At 46.1% G+C, this 16960-nt stretch overlaps 1 protein-coding gene across 4 annotated transcripts in view; it reads right to left on the bottom strand.

The window, feature by feature from the left end:
* The window catches only part of mideasb (mitotic deacetylase associated SANT domain protein b), a 102422-nt gene that overhangs the window by 64366 nt on the left and 21096 nt on the right, over window positions 1-16960 (bottom strand). For all 4 annotated transcript variants that reach the window (XM_072264164.1, XM_072264155.1, XM_072264181.1 and 1 more), the window contains exon 2: window positions 4418-6605. In XM_072264164.1, coding sequence (XP_072120265.1) covers window positions 4418-6331 — 1914 coding nt within the window. In that variant the 5' untranslated portion in view covers window positions 6332-6605. The remainder of the gene's footprint in view (window positions 1-4417; window positions 6606-16960) is intronic.

Below are 16960 nucleotides of genomic sequence, written 5' to 3'. Positions count from 1 at the left end.
ATCCGTCCACGTCTATCCAAATACTCATATATCCACCTGGTCCCTTAGAAAACCCTCCAATAACTTTCCCACTACTGATGTGGGGCTCACCGGCCTATAATTTCCTGGTTTATTTTTAAAGCCTTTCTTAAACAGCAGAACAACATTAGCTATCCTCCAATCCCTCGGTACCTCAACAGGCATTAAAGATGATTTAAATATCTCTGCTAGGACCCCTTCAATTTCTGCACTTGCTTCCCACAGGGTCCAAGGGAACACCTTGTCACCCCCTGGGGATTTATCCACCCTAATTTTCCTCAAGACAGCAAACACCTCCTCCTCTGTAATCTGTATAGGGTCCATGACTTCACTGCAGTTTTGCCTCACTTCTATAGACTCTGTCTCTTGAGTAAATACAGATGCAAAAAGTCCATTTAAGACCTCCCCTGTCTCTTTTGGCTCCACACATGGATTATCATTCTGGTCTGCCAGAGGACCAATTTTGTCCCTGCAAACCTTTTGCTCTTAACATATCTGTAGAATCCCTTAGCATTTTCCTTCACCTTGTCTGCAAGGGAAACCTCCTGCCTTCTTTCAATCATCCTGATTTCTTGAATGTTCTCTTGCATTTCTTATACTCCATAAGCACTTCATTTATTCCTACCTTTTTTTAAAATTATTAAATATCTCTTGAAAACCAAGCTTCTCTAAACACGTTACTTTTTACCTTATATCCTAATAGGCACATTCAAGCTTTGTACTCTCAAAATTTCACTTTTCAAGGTCTCCCACTTGACAAGTACAACTTTGCCAGAAAACAGTCTGTCCCAATCCCCACTTTCCAGATCCTTTCTGATACCATCAAAATTGGCCTTTCTCTAATTTAGAATCTCAAACCATGGACCAAACTTATCTTTTTGCATACTTACCTTGAAATTAATGGCATTGTGGTCACTGGATGCGAAGTGTTGCCCTACACAAACTTCTGACACCTGCTCTGTCTCATTGCCTAACGGCAGATCAAGTATTGCACACTCTGTTGGGACTTCTACGCACTGATTAAGGAAACTTCCCTGAATACATTTGACAACCTCTATCCTGTGCAGTTCTTTTACAATATATGAATTCCAAATAAACTGATTCCAAAGCTCTAGAACCTGGGCCTTAGCACTCAGATCTACAGCTGGATCTTCAACTTACTCACAGACAGGACCCAGGCTGTAAAAATAGGGGACAAGCTCTCCTCTACAATCACTCTGAGCACCGGTGCCCCACAAGGCTGTGTACTCAGCCCCCTGCTGTACTCACTGTACACCCATGATTGTGTAGCCAAGTTTCCATCAAACTCAACATATAAGTTTGCTGATGACACAACAATTGTAGGCCGTATCTCGGGTAATGATGAGTTTGAGTACAGAGAGGAAATGAAGAACCTGGTGGCATGGTGCGAAGACAATAACCTATCCCTCAACGTCAGCAAGACGAAGGAATTGGTTGTTGACTTCAGAAGGAGTAGTGGACCGCACAACCCAATTTACATCAGTGGTGCGCAAGTGGAACAGGTCAAAAGCTTTAAGTTCCTCGGGGTCAATATTACAAATGACCTGACTTGGTCCAACCAAGCAGAGTCCACTGCCAAGAAGGCCCACCAGCGCCTTACTTCCTGAGAAAACTGAAGAAATTTGGCCTGTCCCCTAAAACCCTAATTTTTATAGATGCACCGTAGAAAGCATTCTTCTAGGGTGCATCACAACCTGGTATGGAAGTTGTCCTGTCCAAGATCGGAAGAAGCTGCAGAAGATCGTGAACATGGCGCAGCACATCACACAAACCAATCTTCCGTCCTTGGACTCACCTTACACTGCACGCTGTCGAAGCAGTACTGCCAGGATAATCAAGGACACGATCCACCCAGCCAACACACCTTTCGTCCCTCTTCCCTCCGGGAGAAGGCTCAGGAGCTTGAAGACTCGTACGGCCAGATTTGGGAACAGCTTCTTTCCAACTGTGATAGGACTGCTGAACGGATCCTGACCCAGATCTGGGCCACATCCTCCAAATATCCGGACCTGCCTCTCGGTTTTTTTGCACTACCTTACTTTCCATTTTTCTATTTACGATTTATAATTTAAATTTTAATATTTACTATCGATTTGTAATCCAGGGAGCGGAAAGCACAGATTCAAATATCGCTTTGATGATTGTACGTTCTAGTATCAATTGTTTGGCGACAATAAAGTATAAAGTCTTCCAGTCATTATGTGGGAAGTTAAAAATCACCTCCTATAACAACCTTATGGTTCTTGCAACAGCCTGTGATCTCTACAGATTTGTTCCTCTAAATCCCACAGACTGTTGGGTGGTCTATAACCTCGCCCCATTAACATGGTCATACCTTTCTTATTCCTCAGTTCCACCCATAATCCTGACTAGACGAGTTCTCCAGTCTGTCCTGACTGAGCACTACCATGACATTTTCCAACTAGTAACACCAGCCCTCCCCCTTTAATCCTTCCTGCTCCGTCATGTCTAAAACAGAACCCGGGAATATTGAGCTGCTAGTCCTGCCCCTCCCTCACTAATTATAATTCTATCAGTTAAACCATGTCCTAAGCTCATCTGCCTTTCCTACAATACTTCCTGCACTCCATGCTCAACGTTTTGAGTCCTGATTTTGTCAGAGGTCTGAACAACACCTGTCTTCACAACCTCTCCACTATCTATGCTGGCACTCTGGTTCCCATGCCTCTGCAAGTCTAGTTTAAACCACCTCCACCCTCCCCCCAATGCAGCACTGGTAAACCTCCCCCTTAGGATATTTGTCCCCTTCAATTCATGTGCATTTTCCACTGTTCAGCATTGGCTTTGTCATGGGATATCTTCACTGCATCGCAAAGCCCTATGCAAATCCTTGTTCAGGCGGCCCCAGAAAGAGCAATCCTGGAAGCAGTCTGCACAAATACAACCTGCCTTGCTACCCCATTGTTGCTTATTTTACTTACAGAACAAAGAGGGACCACTTGGTATGCTAGCTATCACAGCCAGTTTTGTCCACACATCTGGACAGGTTACTAACCTATGATGCATCAATGTCTTTACTTTCTTGGCAGCTTAAGGAGGTGAAGCTTGTCACAAAACACTAACAAGCTTCTTTCAATGTACTGTTAAAAGTATGCCGACTGCTTGCATCATGGGCTGGGATGGCAATTTGGATGTGCAAAACTGCAGACGGTAATGGGCTCCGCCTTACACCTTGCAGACATACCCTTCCCCACCATCAGTAGGAACTACATGAGGCACTCACAACATGCTGGCGTAACTCAGCAGGTCGGGCAGCATCCGTGGAAACGATCAGTCAACGTTTCGGGCCAAAACCCTTCCTCCTGTCGAAGGGTTCCAGCCCGAAACGTTGACTGATCATTTCCACGGATGCTGCCTGAGCTGCTGAGTTCCTCCAGCGTGTTGTGAATGTTGCTTTGACCCCAGCATCTGCAGAGTATTTTGTGTTCGCATGAGGCACTGTCCCAAGGAGGCAACATCCAAAGGCCCTCACTATCCACGCCATGCCACTTTCTTGCAGCCCCCTCTGGGCAGAAAGAACAAACACAGATTTCCACAGCACTAGGTTCAGGGACAGCTACTGCCCTTCAACCATTTGGTTCTCCAACTAACAAGCACAAGCCTGATGACCGCAGTAGATCAATACTACAACCACGAGGCAATCTGCACTAAAATAGATTTTGTTTTGTTTTATGTTGTTTCGTGTAAAATTGTGCATAATCTATGTTTAATTTAGGAATTTCTTGTGAATACTGCCCATAAGATACCATGTACCTGTGATGCACTGTAACTAAGATTCTCATTGCTTCTGTGGTTACATCTGACAATAAACACAGCTATGACTAGTCAACTTCTGCACAAGAGGACTGTTCCACTGAACACCACTTGGAAACTTCTGTGGTAGTTAAAGTACATGACATTGAGTAACTCCCATCCACCCCAAAAACGAGAGCAACCAAGTTTTATCTCAGTTACCAAACTGTCTCAATAAGGCAACTGTAAACTAAAGCTCCAATCCAGATGGCTTAACATATATTACAGATCAATGCGCCAAAGTAATGCTGAGGGTGCCAATTCCAGACGAGCATTTGAACTGAAGTCCTATCTTGCTGCCTCAAGGAGCCAAGAGTTCTTCCTTAGTATCTTGACCAGTAATTAACTCCAAAGTACCACCCCAAAACTATATTATTACTTGGTTTGCTGGCTGTTGAATAGTTAGCAATAACTGCACCGTGCAGCTCTCAGATTCTAAAATACAAGCACTTTCTACGTAGGGCAAGAGGTGGGGGATGAGGAATTTTCCCAAAGTTTATAAAAGTAAGTCAATAGTGTTCATGTGCTGCAGAAGGTGAAAAAAATTGTAAAAGACAAAACTGACCTCAGTGGAGGAGTTCTGATCAGACAAGACTTGTTGTGGTTGGAGACCATTTGCTTCATTAGAAGTTCCTCCTCCCTTTCTTGCAGTTTGTATAACACTCTCTGTTGTCTCTTGAACCTCTGAAGAAGTCTCCTGAGCAGACTTTTGACTGCTTTGATTCACTTGGATTTTCTCATGTCCTCTCTCACTCCGGATGTCCTCATTTGTCTGAGTGTGTGCTTGAATGTTCTTGGGTTGAACTAAATCCACCCCAAACAGTTTGTGTTGGTTCTGTGCACCACGATTTGATGGCATGTTCAGCAATTTTTGGAGCTCTGGCCCATATGCTTGTGGCCAACGCTGGTTGGTGCTTTCTCTAGGGCTACATTCATTTCCCAGTCTGTGCAGCTCAAAAAGGCAGGGTTTCACTTTTCTTTCTTTGAGGGCACATCGGGTCTGCTTTGCTAAGGGTGTTTGAAACTCAGTCTCCATTTTGCGTAGCGGGTGTTCTTGCTTATGGCCACCTGTGGACCTCTGCATTCCTTTGATGATCTGCGCATCGGAAGGCTGTTGCAACTGAGATGGTGCTGAAACCATCAGATGTGTGGGTGGATCTGGACCCTGGTTCGTCTGAATCCTGTGGAGACCGAGAGACTGGGGTGGCTGTTGGTGAGGGAAGAACTGCTGGAACAGGTGCTGCTGACATGCAGCTTGTGATGGACGGCTATAAACAGAAAGAAGTGACGGCTGGCGAGATTGATGGAATATATTTAATACTGAGTTTGGCGGCAAGTCTGGCTTCTGACACTGTCCATATGGAAACTGGAAGAATTGATGATGAATCAAAGTTTCATTACTTGTCTGTGGCTGCTGGAACTCCTGGTGATGCAAGAGTTGAGTCTGCTGGTTTTGGGGTTGGGTCTGCTTATATTGCCGTAGGTTCTGCTGGTGCTGATGCTGCAGTCTGATCTGTTGTTGGTGCTGATGCTGGAGCTGAGTCTGCTGGGATGGCAGCTGCATCTGGACATGTGCTTTGGTTGTTTGGTGTTGATGCTGCAGTTGATTGTTCTGCTGAGATTCATGTAGTAGCTGATTCTGGTGCTGCAACTGGTTCTGCTGGGACTGCTGCTGCAGTTGGGTCTGCTGGGACTGCTGCTGCAGTTGGGTCTGCTGGGACTGCTGCTGCAGTTGGGTCTGCTGGGACTGCTGCTGCAGTTGGGTCTGCTGGGACTGCTGCTGCAGTTGGGTCTGCTGGGACTGCTGGGACAGGTGTTGGTGATGATGCTGAAATAGGTTCTGATGGATTTGATGCAGTTGTGGTTTTGGTAGCTCAGTTAATAAGTGAATTGGTTGCTTGGCCAGCCTCTTTGCTAAGTGGGCTTTCTCGTCCATCTGTTTTATTGCATCCGCAAATAAGCCCAGCTGGGATCCAGTGCCCTTGTTCTCCTGCTGACTTTGGAGAGATTCGTGCAACAAGTGGGTTGAGCTCCCTTGTTTAGCAAGAGTGTTTAGAAAGGGTCCTGGAGCACTGCTTGAAGCTCCACTACTGGGACAGAAAGGGGCTGCACTTTGACTCCATGACACAGCATGGCCAGCTGGCTGCCAGTTCAGTCCACCCTTGGCAGGCAAGTGATCGACCAGAACGGAGGCTGTCCAGTTTGGTGGCACAGTGCCATCTTTGGTCACATTCTCCTGATCCATTTCCACATTCACAGCAGCCACTGGATGGCAGTGCACACCGGTAATATGGGCTGTGGGTTTGGAGGGTTGTTGTGGCTCGACCATACCCTCCGAGACCCTCACTTCCCCATGCAACATTCCGTTCCTTCTCTGCCGATTTGGGCTTGGTTGAGTAGCTCTAGTATTCTCAGTGAAAAATGAAATCTGCTTGCCTCTCCGCTTAGCTGAGCTTTTGCCCGGGGCCTGGGCACTCATGCTTAGAGTGGCATTTATGGCAGTAATTGTTGGTAAGAGTATATTTTGTTCTTTTTTTTAAGATTCACTCCTCACCTCTTTCAGTTTTGAGATTGTTGTTCCTTGCAAGCTCAATGTCTCCAATTAAAAATATGGTATCCAAAAGCCAGCAGTGAATCATGGATGTCTGCTTTTGACCGATCTGTCAGAGCTCCACCATACGAAATTAAGTTCCACAGGGGTAACTTTCACTGTCACTAGTCACTTGCAAAGACTCAGAGAGGAACTTGTCAACCTGGAACAACAACAAAAGTCAAACATTAGCAAGTCTATCCTCTGATGCAAAGAAGAATATAATTTTAGCCAAACAACACCACCCCCACCAACAGTGCATAGAACACCTGTCCCACCAATGGTGCAAAACAGGACAGAAATGTTTTTTAAAAGTTTGGAAAGGATTACTAAAACATCTGACACTAACATGGTTTGCATCACATGCTTAGATTATCCTTTCACAGCAAAAAACAACTAGAGAAGACTAAAATATGCGTGGGTTGTGCTCCAGTCTCAACAGCGAAGTTTGGGAGGCCAAAGTCTTGCTGAAAGGTTCCATCTGCCGAGAGCTAAAACAACTGCTGCTGCCAGATCTTCCTGAACTCACTCCACAGTGCAGCAAATGTGCAGGGCTTCTCCGAGCTCACTATTGTTGGTGTGATTAGTCTGGCCTGTCGCTGCATGCGCTTTTAGCCTGTGGAATGTGACACAATGCCAGTGCGCAGTTGTACTCTCTGCAAATGTAACTCTAAACTTTAAAACTAATCGTCACACTGAGGTTTGGATTGCACTTGTTTTCGCCAAAAACGAAGTGCAGTACGAGGCACACATGTAGCTGCACCTCTGCAGGACCTGGAACCCAATCTGAATCAGTTTGGCTTTCTCTCAAATGCTGAGGAATAATATTGTTCATGGCAGCCATAAGGAGGAAGAGGAGGGCAGCAACAGAAATTGCATGTTCCACAACCCCCTCCCCCCAACCTCTACACCGCTGGTCAATCCAACGCCTAGCTTCCGTCCAAAGCAGTGAGGAGGAACTGGCTAACTCAGAGTAGTTGAGGTGAACAGTGTAGGTGCATTTAACAGGAAGTCACATATATGTACAAAGGAGAAGGGAATAGAAAGATATACTGATAGAGAGATCAAGACAGAGATAAAGACAGCCTGACACCCGGGCAGGAATGGCCAATTTGTTTTATTAATTCTATTCAATTCCCATGATCTACAACTGGCAAAGATCATACACAGGAATTAACATTTGCACTCCCTTATTTCAGCATTAACCAGGCACAACGTCTCTGAATACTACAGGAGCACTAATTACTGTATGCCTTTTGGCACACAGACTTGTTGCTGATACAGTGACACTCAACAAAAGATCATGTAAGATATTGATTTTCTTGTTACTTATTTCAGTGGTGCTGGCTGAACATTGAAATTTGCAGACTAGCTGAATTTCCTCCTTGCAACAGTCACTACTTGTTGAAAGCAGTTTGGTCATGAAAGGCACTATACAAAAATGCACATTATTTTCTCTACTTTCTAAGGTATGAATAGATAGATTCGGTCTGTGAGCACAAGGATAATGGGGTCTGATCCAACACAAACTGAGGATCAGTGTTTGTACAGCTATCCAAGAATTACCAGTATTTTTACTAGCATGGAAACAACATTTGACAAGGAACATTACCAAATTATACTGCCCAGGGTCCACAACAAACATTAGAGCACTTTTAAAAAAGCACTGCAAACTATTGTTACCCCAACCCATTTTACTCTCCCCACATCTCCTTTAACTTCCCTTGAACCCCGACACTCACCAACATCCCAAAGGCCAATTAACTCAGCTATCTGCACACCTTTGAGATGCGAGAGGAAATTGGAACACTTAAGGGAAACCATGCAGCCACAGGGAGCACATACACTCACACAGACAGACAGACACAGGGAGAACACACACTCACACAGACAGACACAGGGAGAACACACACACACACACACACACAGAACACACACTCACACAGACAGAGGGAGAACACACACTCACACAGACAGATACAGGGTGAACACACACTCACACAAACAGACAGACACAGGAAGAACACACACAGACACAGAGAACACACACACACACACAGGGAGAACACACACTCATACAGACACAGGGAGAACACACACACTCACACAGACAGAGGGAGAACAGACACTCACACAGACACAGGGAGAATACACACACACACACACACACACACACACACACAGAGTACATACACTCAGACAGACAGAGGGAGAACACACTCACACAGACAGACACAGGGAGAACACACACTCACGCATACAGACACAGGGAGAACACACACTCACACAGATACAGGGAGAACACACACACAGACAGACACAGGGAGAACACTTACTCATGCAGACACACAGACACAGGGAGCGCGCGTATATACACACACACACACACACACACACACAGGGAGAACACACACACACTCACACAGACACACAGACAGACACAGGGAGAACACACACTCACACAGACACAAGGAGAACACACACACACTCAGACACAGGGAGAACACACACACACAGGGAGAACACACACACACACACACAGGGAGAACACATACTCATGCAGACACACAGACACAGGTAGAACACAGACACACACACACACACACAGACACAGGGAGAACACACACACTCACACAGACAGACACAAGGAGAACACACTCAGACTGACACAGGGAGAACACACACTCACACAGACAGACACAGGGAGAACATACACTCACACACACACAGACACAGGGAGAACACACACTCACACAGACAGACACAGGGAGAACACACACTCACACAGACAGATACAGTGTGAACACACACTCACACAGACACACACGGAGAACACACACTCAGACGGACACAGAGAGAACACACACTCACACAGACACAGGGAGAACACACACTCACACAGACACGGAGAACACACACTCACACAGACACAGGGAGAACACACACTCACTCACACAGACAGACAGACACAAGGAGAACACACTCAGACTGACACAGGGAGAACACACACTCACACAGACAGACAGACACAGGGAGAACATACACTCACACACACACAGACACAGGGAGAACACACACTCACACAGACAGACACAGGGAGAACACACACTCACACAGACAGATACAGTGTGAACACACACTCACACAGACACACACGGAGAACACACACTCAGACGGACACAGAGAGAACACACACTCACACAGACACGGAGAACACACACTCACACAGACACGGAGAACACACACTCACACAGACACAGGGAGAACACACACTCACACAGACTGACACAGGGAGAACACACACTCACGCAGACACAGAGAACACACACACACACACAGAGAACACACTCAGACAGACACAGGGAGAACATACACTCACGCAGACACAGGGAGAACACACACTCACACAGACAGACACAAGGAGAACACACACACACTCACACAGACAGACAGACACAGGGAGAACACACACTCACACAGATACAGGGAGAACACACACTCTCACACACACACACATACACACACACACACACACACACACACACACACAGGGAGAACACACTCACACAGACACAGGGAGAACATACACTCACACACACACAGACACAGGGAGAACACACACTCACACAGACAGACAGACACAGGGAGAACACACACTCACATAGACAGATACAGGGTGAACACACACTCACACAGTCACAGGGAGAACACACACACACGGAGAACACACACTCAGACAGACACAGGGAGAACACACACTCACACAGACAGACACAAGGAGAACACACACTCATGCAGACACACAGACACAGGTAGAACACACACACACAGACACAGGGAGAACACACTCACACAGACTGACACAGGGAGAACACACACTCACATAGACAGACAGACACAGGGAGAACATACACTCACACACACACAGACACAGGGAGAGCACACACTCACACAGACAGACACAGGGAGAACACACACACACGGAGAACACACACTCAGACAGACACAGGGAGAACACACACTCACACAGACAGACACAGGGAGAACACACACTCACACAGACACAGGGAGAACACACACTCACGCAGACGGACACGGAGAACACACACTCACGCAGACAGACAGACACAGGGAGAACACACACTCACACAGACACAGGGAGAACACACACTCACACAGACACAGGGAGAACACATACCCATGCAGACACACAGACACAGGGAGAATACACACACACACACACAGTACATACACTCAGAGGGAGTACACACACTCACACAGACAGACACGGACAACACACACTCACGCAGACAGACACAGGGAGAACACACACTCACACAGATACAGGGAGAACACACACACAGACAGACACAGGGAGAACACATACTCACACACAGACACGGAGAACACACACACACTCACACAGACAGAGACACGGGGAGAACACACACTCACACAGACACAAGGAGAACACACACTCACTCACACAGACAGACACAGGGAGAACACACACTCTCTCACACACACACACTCACACAGACAGACACAGGGAGAACACACACTCACACAGATACAGGGAGAACACACACTCTCTCACACACACACAGAGACAGACACAGGGAGAACACACGGTCAGACACACAGAGGGAGAACACACACTCACAGACACACAGACAGACACAGGGAGAACACACACTCACACAGACAGACACAAGGAGAACACACACACTCACACAGATACAGGGAGAACACACACTCTCTCACACACACACAGAGACAGACACAGGGAGAACACACGGTCAGACACACAGAGGGAGAACACACACTCACAGACACACAGACAGACACAGGGAGAACACACACTCACACAGACAGACACAAGGAGAACACACACACTCACACAGACAGACAGAGGGAGAACACACACACACTCAGACAGACACAGGGAGAACACACACACACACACACACACACAGGGAGAACACACACACACACAGACACAGGTAGAACACACACACACACAGACACGGAGAACAGACACACACACACACACACACAGACACAGGGAGAACATACACTCACACACAGACACAGGGAGAACACACACTCACACAGACAGATACAGTGAGAACACACACTCACACAGACACAGGGAGAACACACACACACGGAGAACACACACTCAGACAGACACGGAGAACACACACTCACACAAACAGACACAGGGAGAATACACACTCACTCACACAGACACAAGGAGAACACACACTCACGCAGACAGACACAGGGAGAACACACACTCACGCAGACAGACACAGGGAGAACACACACACACACACACACGGAGAACACACTCAGACACGGAGAACATACACACGCAGACAGACACAGGGAGAACATAGACTCACGCAGACAGACACAGGGAGAACACACACTCACACAGATACAGGGAGAGAACACACACACTCACACAGACAGACACAGGGAGAACACACACTCACACAGATATAGGGAGAACACACACTCACACACACAGGGAGAACACACACTCACACAGACAGACACAAGGAGAACACACACTCACACAGACACAGGGAGAACACATACTCATGCAGACACAGACACAGGGAGAACACACTCACACAGACTGACACAGGGAGAACACACACTCACACAGACAGACACAGGGAGAACATACACTCACACACACACAGACACAGGGAGAACACACACACACGGAGAACACACACTCAGACAGACACAGGGAGAACACACACTCACACAGACAGACACAGGGAGAACACACACACACACACACACACACACAGAGAACACACTCAGACAGACACAGGGAGAACATACACACGCAGACAGACACAGGGAGAACATACACTCACGCAGACACAGGGAGAACACACACTCACACAGACACGGAGAACACACACTCACACACACACACACAGGGAGAACATACACTCACACAGACAGACAGACACAGGGAGAACATATACACACACACACAGGGAGAACACACACACACACACACACACACACACACACACAGACGCAGGGAGAACATATACACACACACACACACAGATAGCACTCAGGGTCAGGATCGAACCCAGGCCGCTGGAGCCATGTGGTAGCAAGCCTGCCTACTGCACCACCCTTCCATCCTTTCTGGAAAATGACTGACAGGCAAATCCTGGGGGAAATACAGGCACTATCACACACTATGTAGTGATCCTCTTCAGCGGTACTTTTGCAAGATTTAAAAAGTCATAGTCTACTTTGGGCAAAAGACACCATCCAGTTTCAAACGATTCATGGACTTTATACTAATTCACTAGGCTGCATTAATGGTATTATTGTAGAAACATTCTGCGATGGCACTCCAACTCTCAGCCTACCATCACACTAGCAACAAAGCAAAATAAATGCACAATCTGTGAAACTGAGTAAGGACAGGGAATACCAGATATACTCAACAGTCAGAGAACATCTCTGGCAACAGAGGCAGTCAGTGTGTCAGGCCACGTACCTCTAGGAAAGGTCAGCCTGGGGCATTAACTCAGTTTTCCTCTCTCCACAGATGCTGCCTGCCCTGATGAGTGTTTCCACTAATTTCTTTTTAATGCAGTTGCAATCCCATACTTTCCCCCCACCACCTACTCCCTTAACAGGAAAATGGAGCCAGAGACCAGCACTGATTATAACCAAATGTCCAGCATCCACTGATTTGGCTATAGTTTCTGAACTTCAATTACAGCACTATGAACCATTGTACCATCAACAGCAAGCCAACAACCTGCACACGTGAATTTCTGAGGTGACACTTTCTGCGTTGGTCAATGCGCTGGCCTCGTGCATTCAGCTAAACACTCAAATGGACACGTGACTCAGTGGCGTTCAGAATCCCAGAGATCTGGATGCAATTGTTGCTGTCTAAGTGGAATTTACATGCCCTCTTGATGGGTTTCCCCAGCTGCTCCAATTTCCAACCACATCCCAAACACATTCCGGTCAGTGAATTCACTCCTGCAGTAGAGCCAGTCTAAAAGAAAGAATAAGCTGCAGAGATACAGAGAAATAAGGAATCAGAAATTGAGACTAATGGGATTGTTCTGCTGGGAGCAATAAGCCACTCAATGGGCCAAATGACCACCTTCTCCTTCATGTTAAACTGGGCAAGGCAGAAAACTCAAACAGACAAGAGTTATCAGTGTTCCTCTGATGAACTCTGTTCCAAGTCAGAGAGGCAGGGCCCGCAAGGCCAGGGAGGTCAAATATCTGCAATAAACCTACCAGGGACTCTGCTTTGAAACGTCACACTTATTCTGGAAATTCTTCAATTGGTAATTCCTTGACAGCACACTGTTAAAGTAAAGAGAGCTCGTCTGGTTCAATCAGGAGCAGATCACCAGCCGTGCTCATGCAATACCTGCAAAAGGATATATAGTCTCCGTAGCACAAAAAATAAAAGGTGCAGAAAAATTGGAAAGGATGAGACCAAAACTGTGAGATTATGTGTACAAGGGAAAAACTGAACTGCTGAAGCTTTCCACCTAGAAAATCTGAAGAGTTCTGAGTGATCCAATAAGGCTTTATTATAAAACTTCAATGTGGTAAACTTAAGAGATGTTTCTACTACAGACCAGAAAAAGAGGTCATAAATAAGAAAGCTGCTAATAAATCAGATAAAGAAACCTCAAGATTTCTTTATTTGGGAAGTGGTTAGAATGCAAAGCACACCACAAGGAAGAGGTGTGGCAAAATACAGGTGTTTCAGGGAAGACGACAGATAATCCTGGAAGAGGAATGGGAACTGAAGAGGGCATCAAAAGCTGGGAAGAAGTTTTTGTGTGGAATAAACAATGGCAGGCACTGGTTGAGCTGAACGGGCTGTTTCTAAGTTGTGCATTTTATTGCATAATGTCCCACAGCTCCTCACAGGAAAACCAGCATACAAAGCTACACATCAATTCTTCCATCTGCCTGTGTGGTTTGTAATGAACTACTGCCTGGATGAGTGCAGCTTCAATAACACTCAGGCAACTCTGCACCATACAGGACACAGTAACCCACTCACCATCCAGTGCGTGTCATCACTAAAACTCATTAGTCAGCCCTTTCTAAACCCATGACCTCTACCAGGTCTGGTTTCCTCCCACATTCCACAGACCTACAAGCTAGGCTTAGTAACTTGTGGGCATAATATGTCGGTGCAGGAAGCACGGTGTCACTTATATGCTGCCCCAGAACATCCTCCACAGAAACGACATGCCTCACTGTATGTTACGATGCACGTGACAAATAAGGCTAATCATTAAACAAAGGTGAGAGCAACAGCAGTATGGGAAGCAACACACACAGAATGCCAGAGGAACTCCGCAGGCAAGGCAGCATCTCAACAGTCTACATTTCAAGCCAAAACCCTTCAGCAGGACTGGAGAAAAAAAAAAAGATGAGTCGGAGTTAGAAGGTAGTACGGGAACATCACCACCAAGCCTCATGGCGCCCTACCTTGGAAATATATCACTGTTCCTTCACTGGAAGTCCTGGAACTTCCTCTCTAACAGCACTGTTGGTATACCCACAACAAGGACTGCAACAATTCCAGACAGCTCACCAACACCTTAGGTCAGCTAAGGACGGGCAACTAAAAACTAGCTCAGACTGTGAAGCCAACATCCTTGAATGAATAAAAAAATTGCTGTGCTGCTAAGTTAAACACAATTTCTGTTCTTTCTATCATGTCATAGGAGAGGAGACTTCAGGAAAGTAGTACAGACATAATCTGGATCCTAATGAGCATTCTCACAGCCATGTCCAAAACTCCGGCTTTGTGCCAACAAATCTAGCAGTTTTCCAACACTCCCAATGTTTCTAACGCAGGCACCAATGCCAGTGGGAAAGCCTGTCCAAAGATCTCACATAATTACCTACCGCTTCAGATTTAAAATCAATATTTTCTTGCAGCCAGACACCCCTAGTTAGGACAGCAAGATCTTTTATTTTGCCACAATTTGCTTATACAGACTGAGTAGTTTGGACTATTGATTTGGAGAATGAATTCACAATCAGTACAACAGCCGGGGTATTAGTGTTATTTAAATATCTAGAATAAGAAGGCCAGTATTCATGATAGAGGCCATAAAACTACCAGATTGCTGAGAGTTGGGGGAAGGTGACCTACATGATGATTCCATACCACCACAGAGTATGGTCTCAAATAGCAGAAGGTGCTGCAGAGCAGTGCCCTGGGACCAACCACCTTCATCTACTTTATCACCGACATCCCTTCCATCACAAAGATGCTGTTGATGGATGCACAAGGTTCTCAGGTGATGAAACGACCATGCCAGCATGCAGCAAGACCTAGGCAGCACCCGGGCATGGGCTGATAACACACAAAAACAGGCAACAACCGACTCGGACAGAAAAGATATGGACCAGTATTTTGGACTGTATTGCAAAGGGGTTGGAATTCAAAAACAACTGTACAGGGTATTGTTGAGACCAAACTTGGAATACTATGCAGTTTTGATCAAAGAAAAATATAAAAGTATTTGAGGCAGTACAAAGGAGATTCACCAGGCTAATTCCTGGGATGAAAGGGCTATCTTATCAAGAGAGGCTGGACTGCATGAGTTTGTTTTCCTTGGAATTTAGGAAAAAAATGAGGGATGACCTTGTTTAAACATATAGAAGCTTGACGAAGTAGATGCTGAGGAGTTTTCACTAGTGAAGTGTCTGGGGAGAAGGGTGGGCGTGGGTGAAACAGGAAGGTAGTGAGTATCCTGGGAGCTCATTAAGTGCCAGGCTGGGACCAGTTTTGTTTAAACAGTCGATTTTCAGACTAAGCACTATTGGATGTAGAAACAGTTAGAGACGCATTGCATTCTAATAAGTCATTCTTAGAGTATGTTGGGCTGAAGGAAGTGCACCACGTGCCCAAGTTTCCCAACCACTCAGTAAGACATTACATTAGCCCGTTCAATAGACACGAAAGATCCTATATTACTCTTCTGATGAGGTCCACGGAGTTCCCTTTAGTGACCTAACTGATATTAATCCCTTAATCAAGACTAAAACAAATGTCATTATCACATCGCAGCCCATGGGATCTCGGTGTGCCCTTACTGGACGCTCAATTTCCCATATTTAAAGTTAAGAGGTATGTCACTGACTACAAGGCATTTTTGAGATGTCCTTAGTTTGTGAATGGCAAAGTGCAAATCACAGTTCATCCTTCCTGCAATTCTTTACCCAGATCCCCAATTCAATGAAACAAATAAACTGTGAAATTCTACCCGGAGCAACGGATGGGATTTAATATGCATAGAACTCCAGAAGAACCTTTGTACATTGGATTCCTGAACTTGAGAGAGCTACTCGGCTGCCAAAGCGACAGACCGTGGAAACAAGATACCATATTCTTGCCACAACAGCAGCTGTGACCCCTTCCAGATACTTCTCTAGTTACAAAGAGAATTAGATTTACCCTCCTAGTTT

The sequence above is a fragment of the Mobula birostris genome, chromosome 1 (genome assembly GCF_030028105.1).
Source record: "Mobula birostris isolate sMobBir1 chromosome 1, sMobBir1.hap1, whole genome shotgun sequence".
NCBI classification, from domain to species: domain Eukaryota; kingdom Metazoa; phylum Chordata; class Chondrichthyes; order Myliobatiformes; family Myliobatidae; genus Mobula; species Mobula birostris.
Note: the sequence above shows the minus strand (reverse complement) of the source record. Positions and strands in the feature narration are given on the sequence as shown.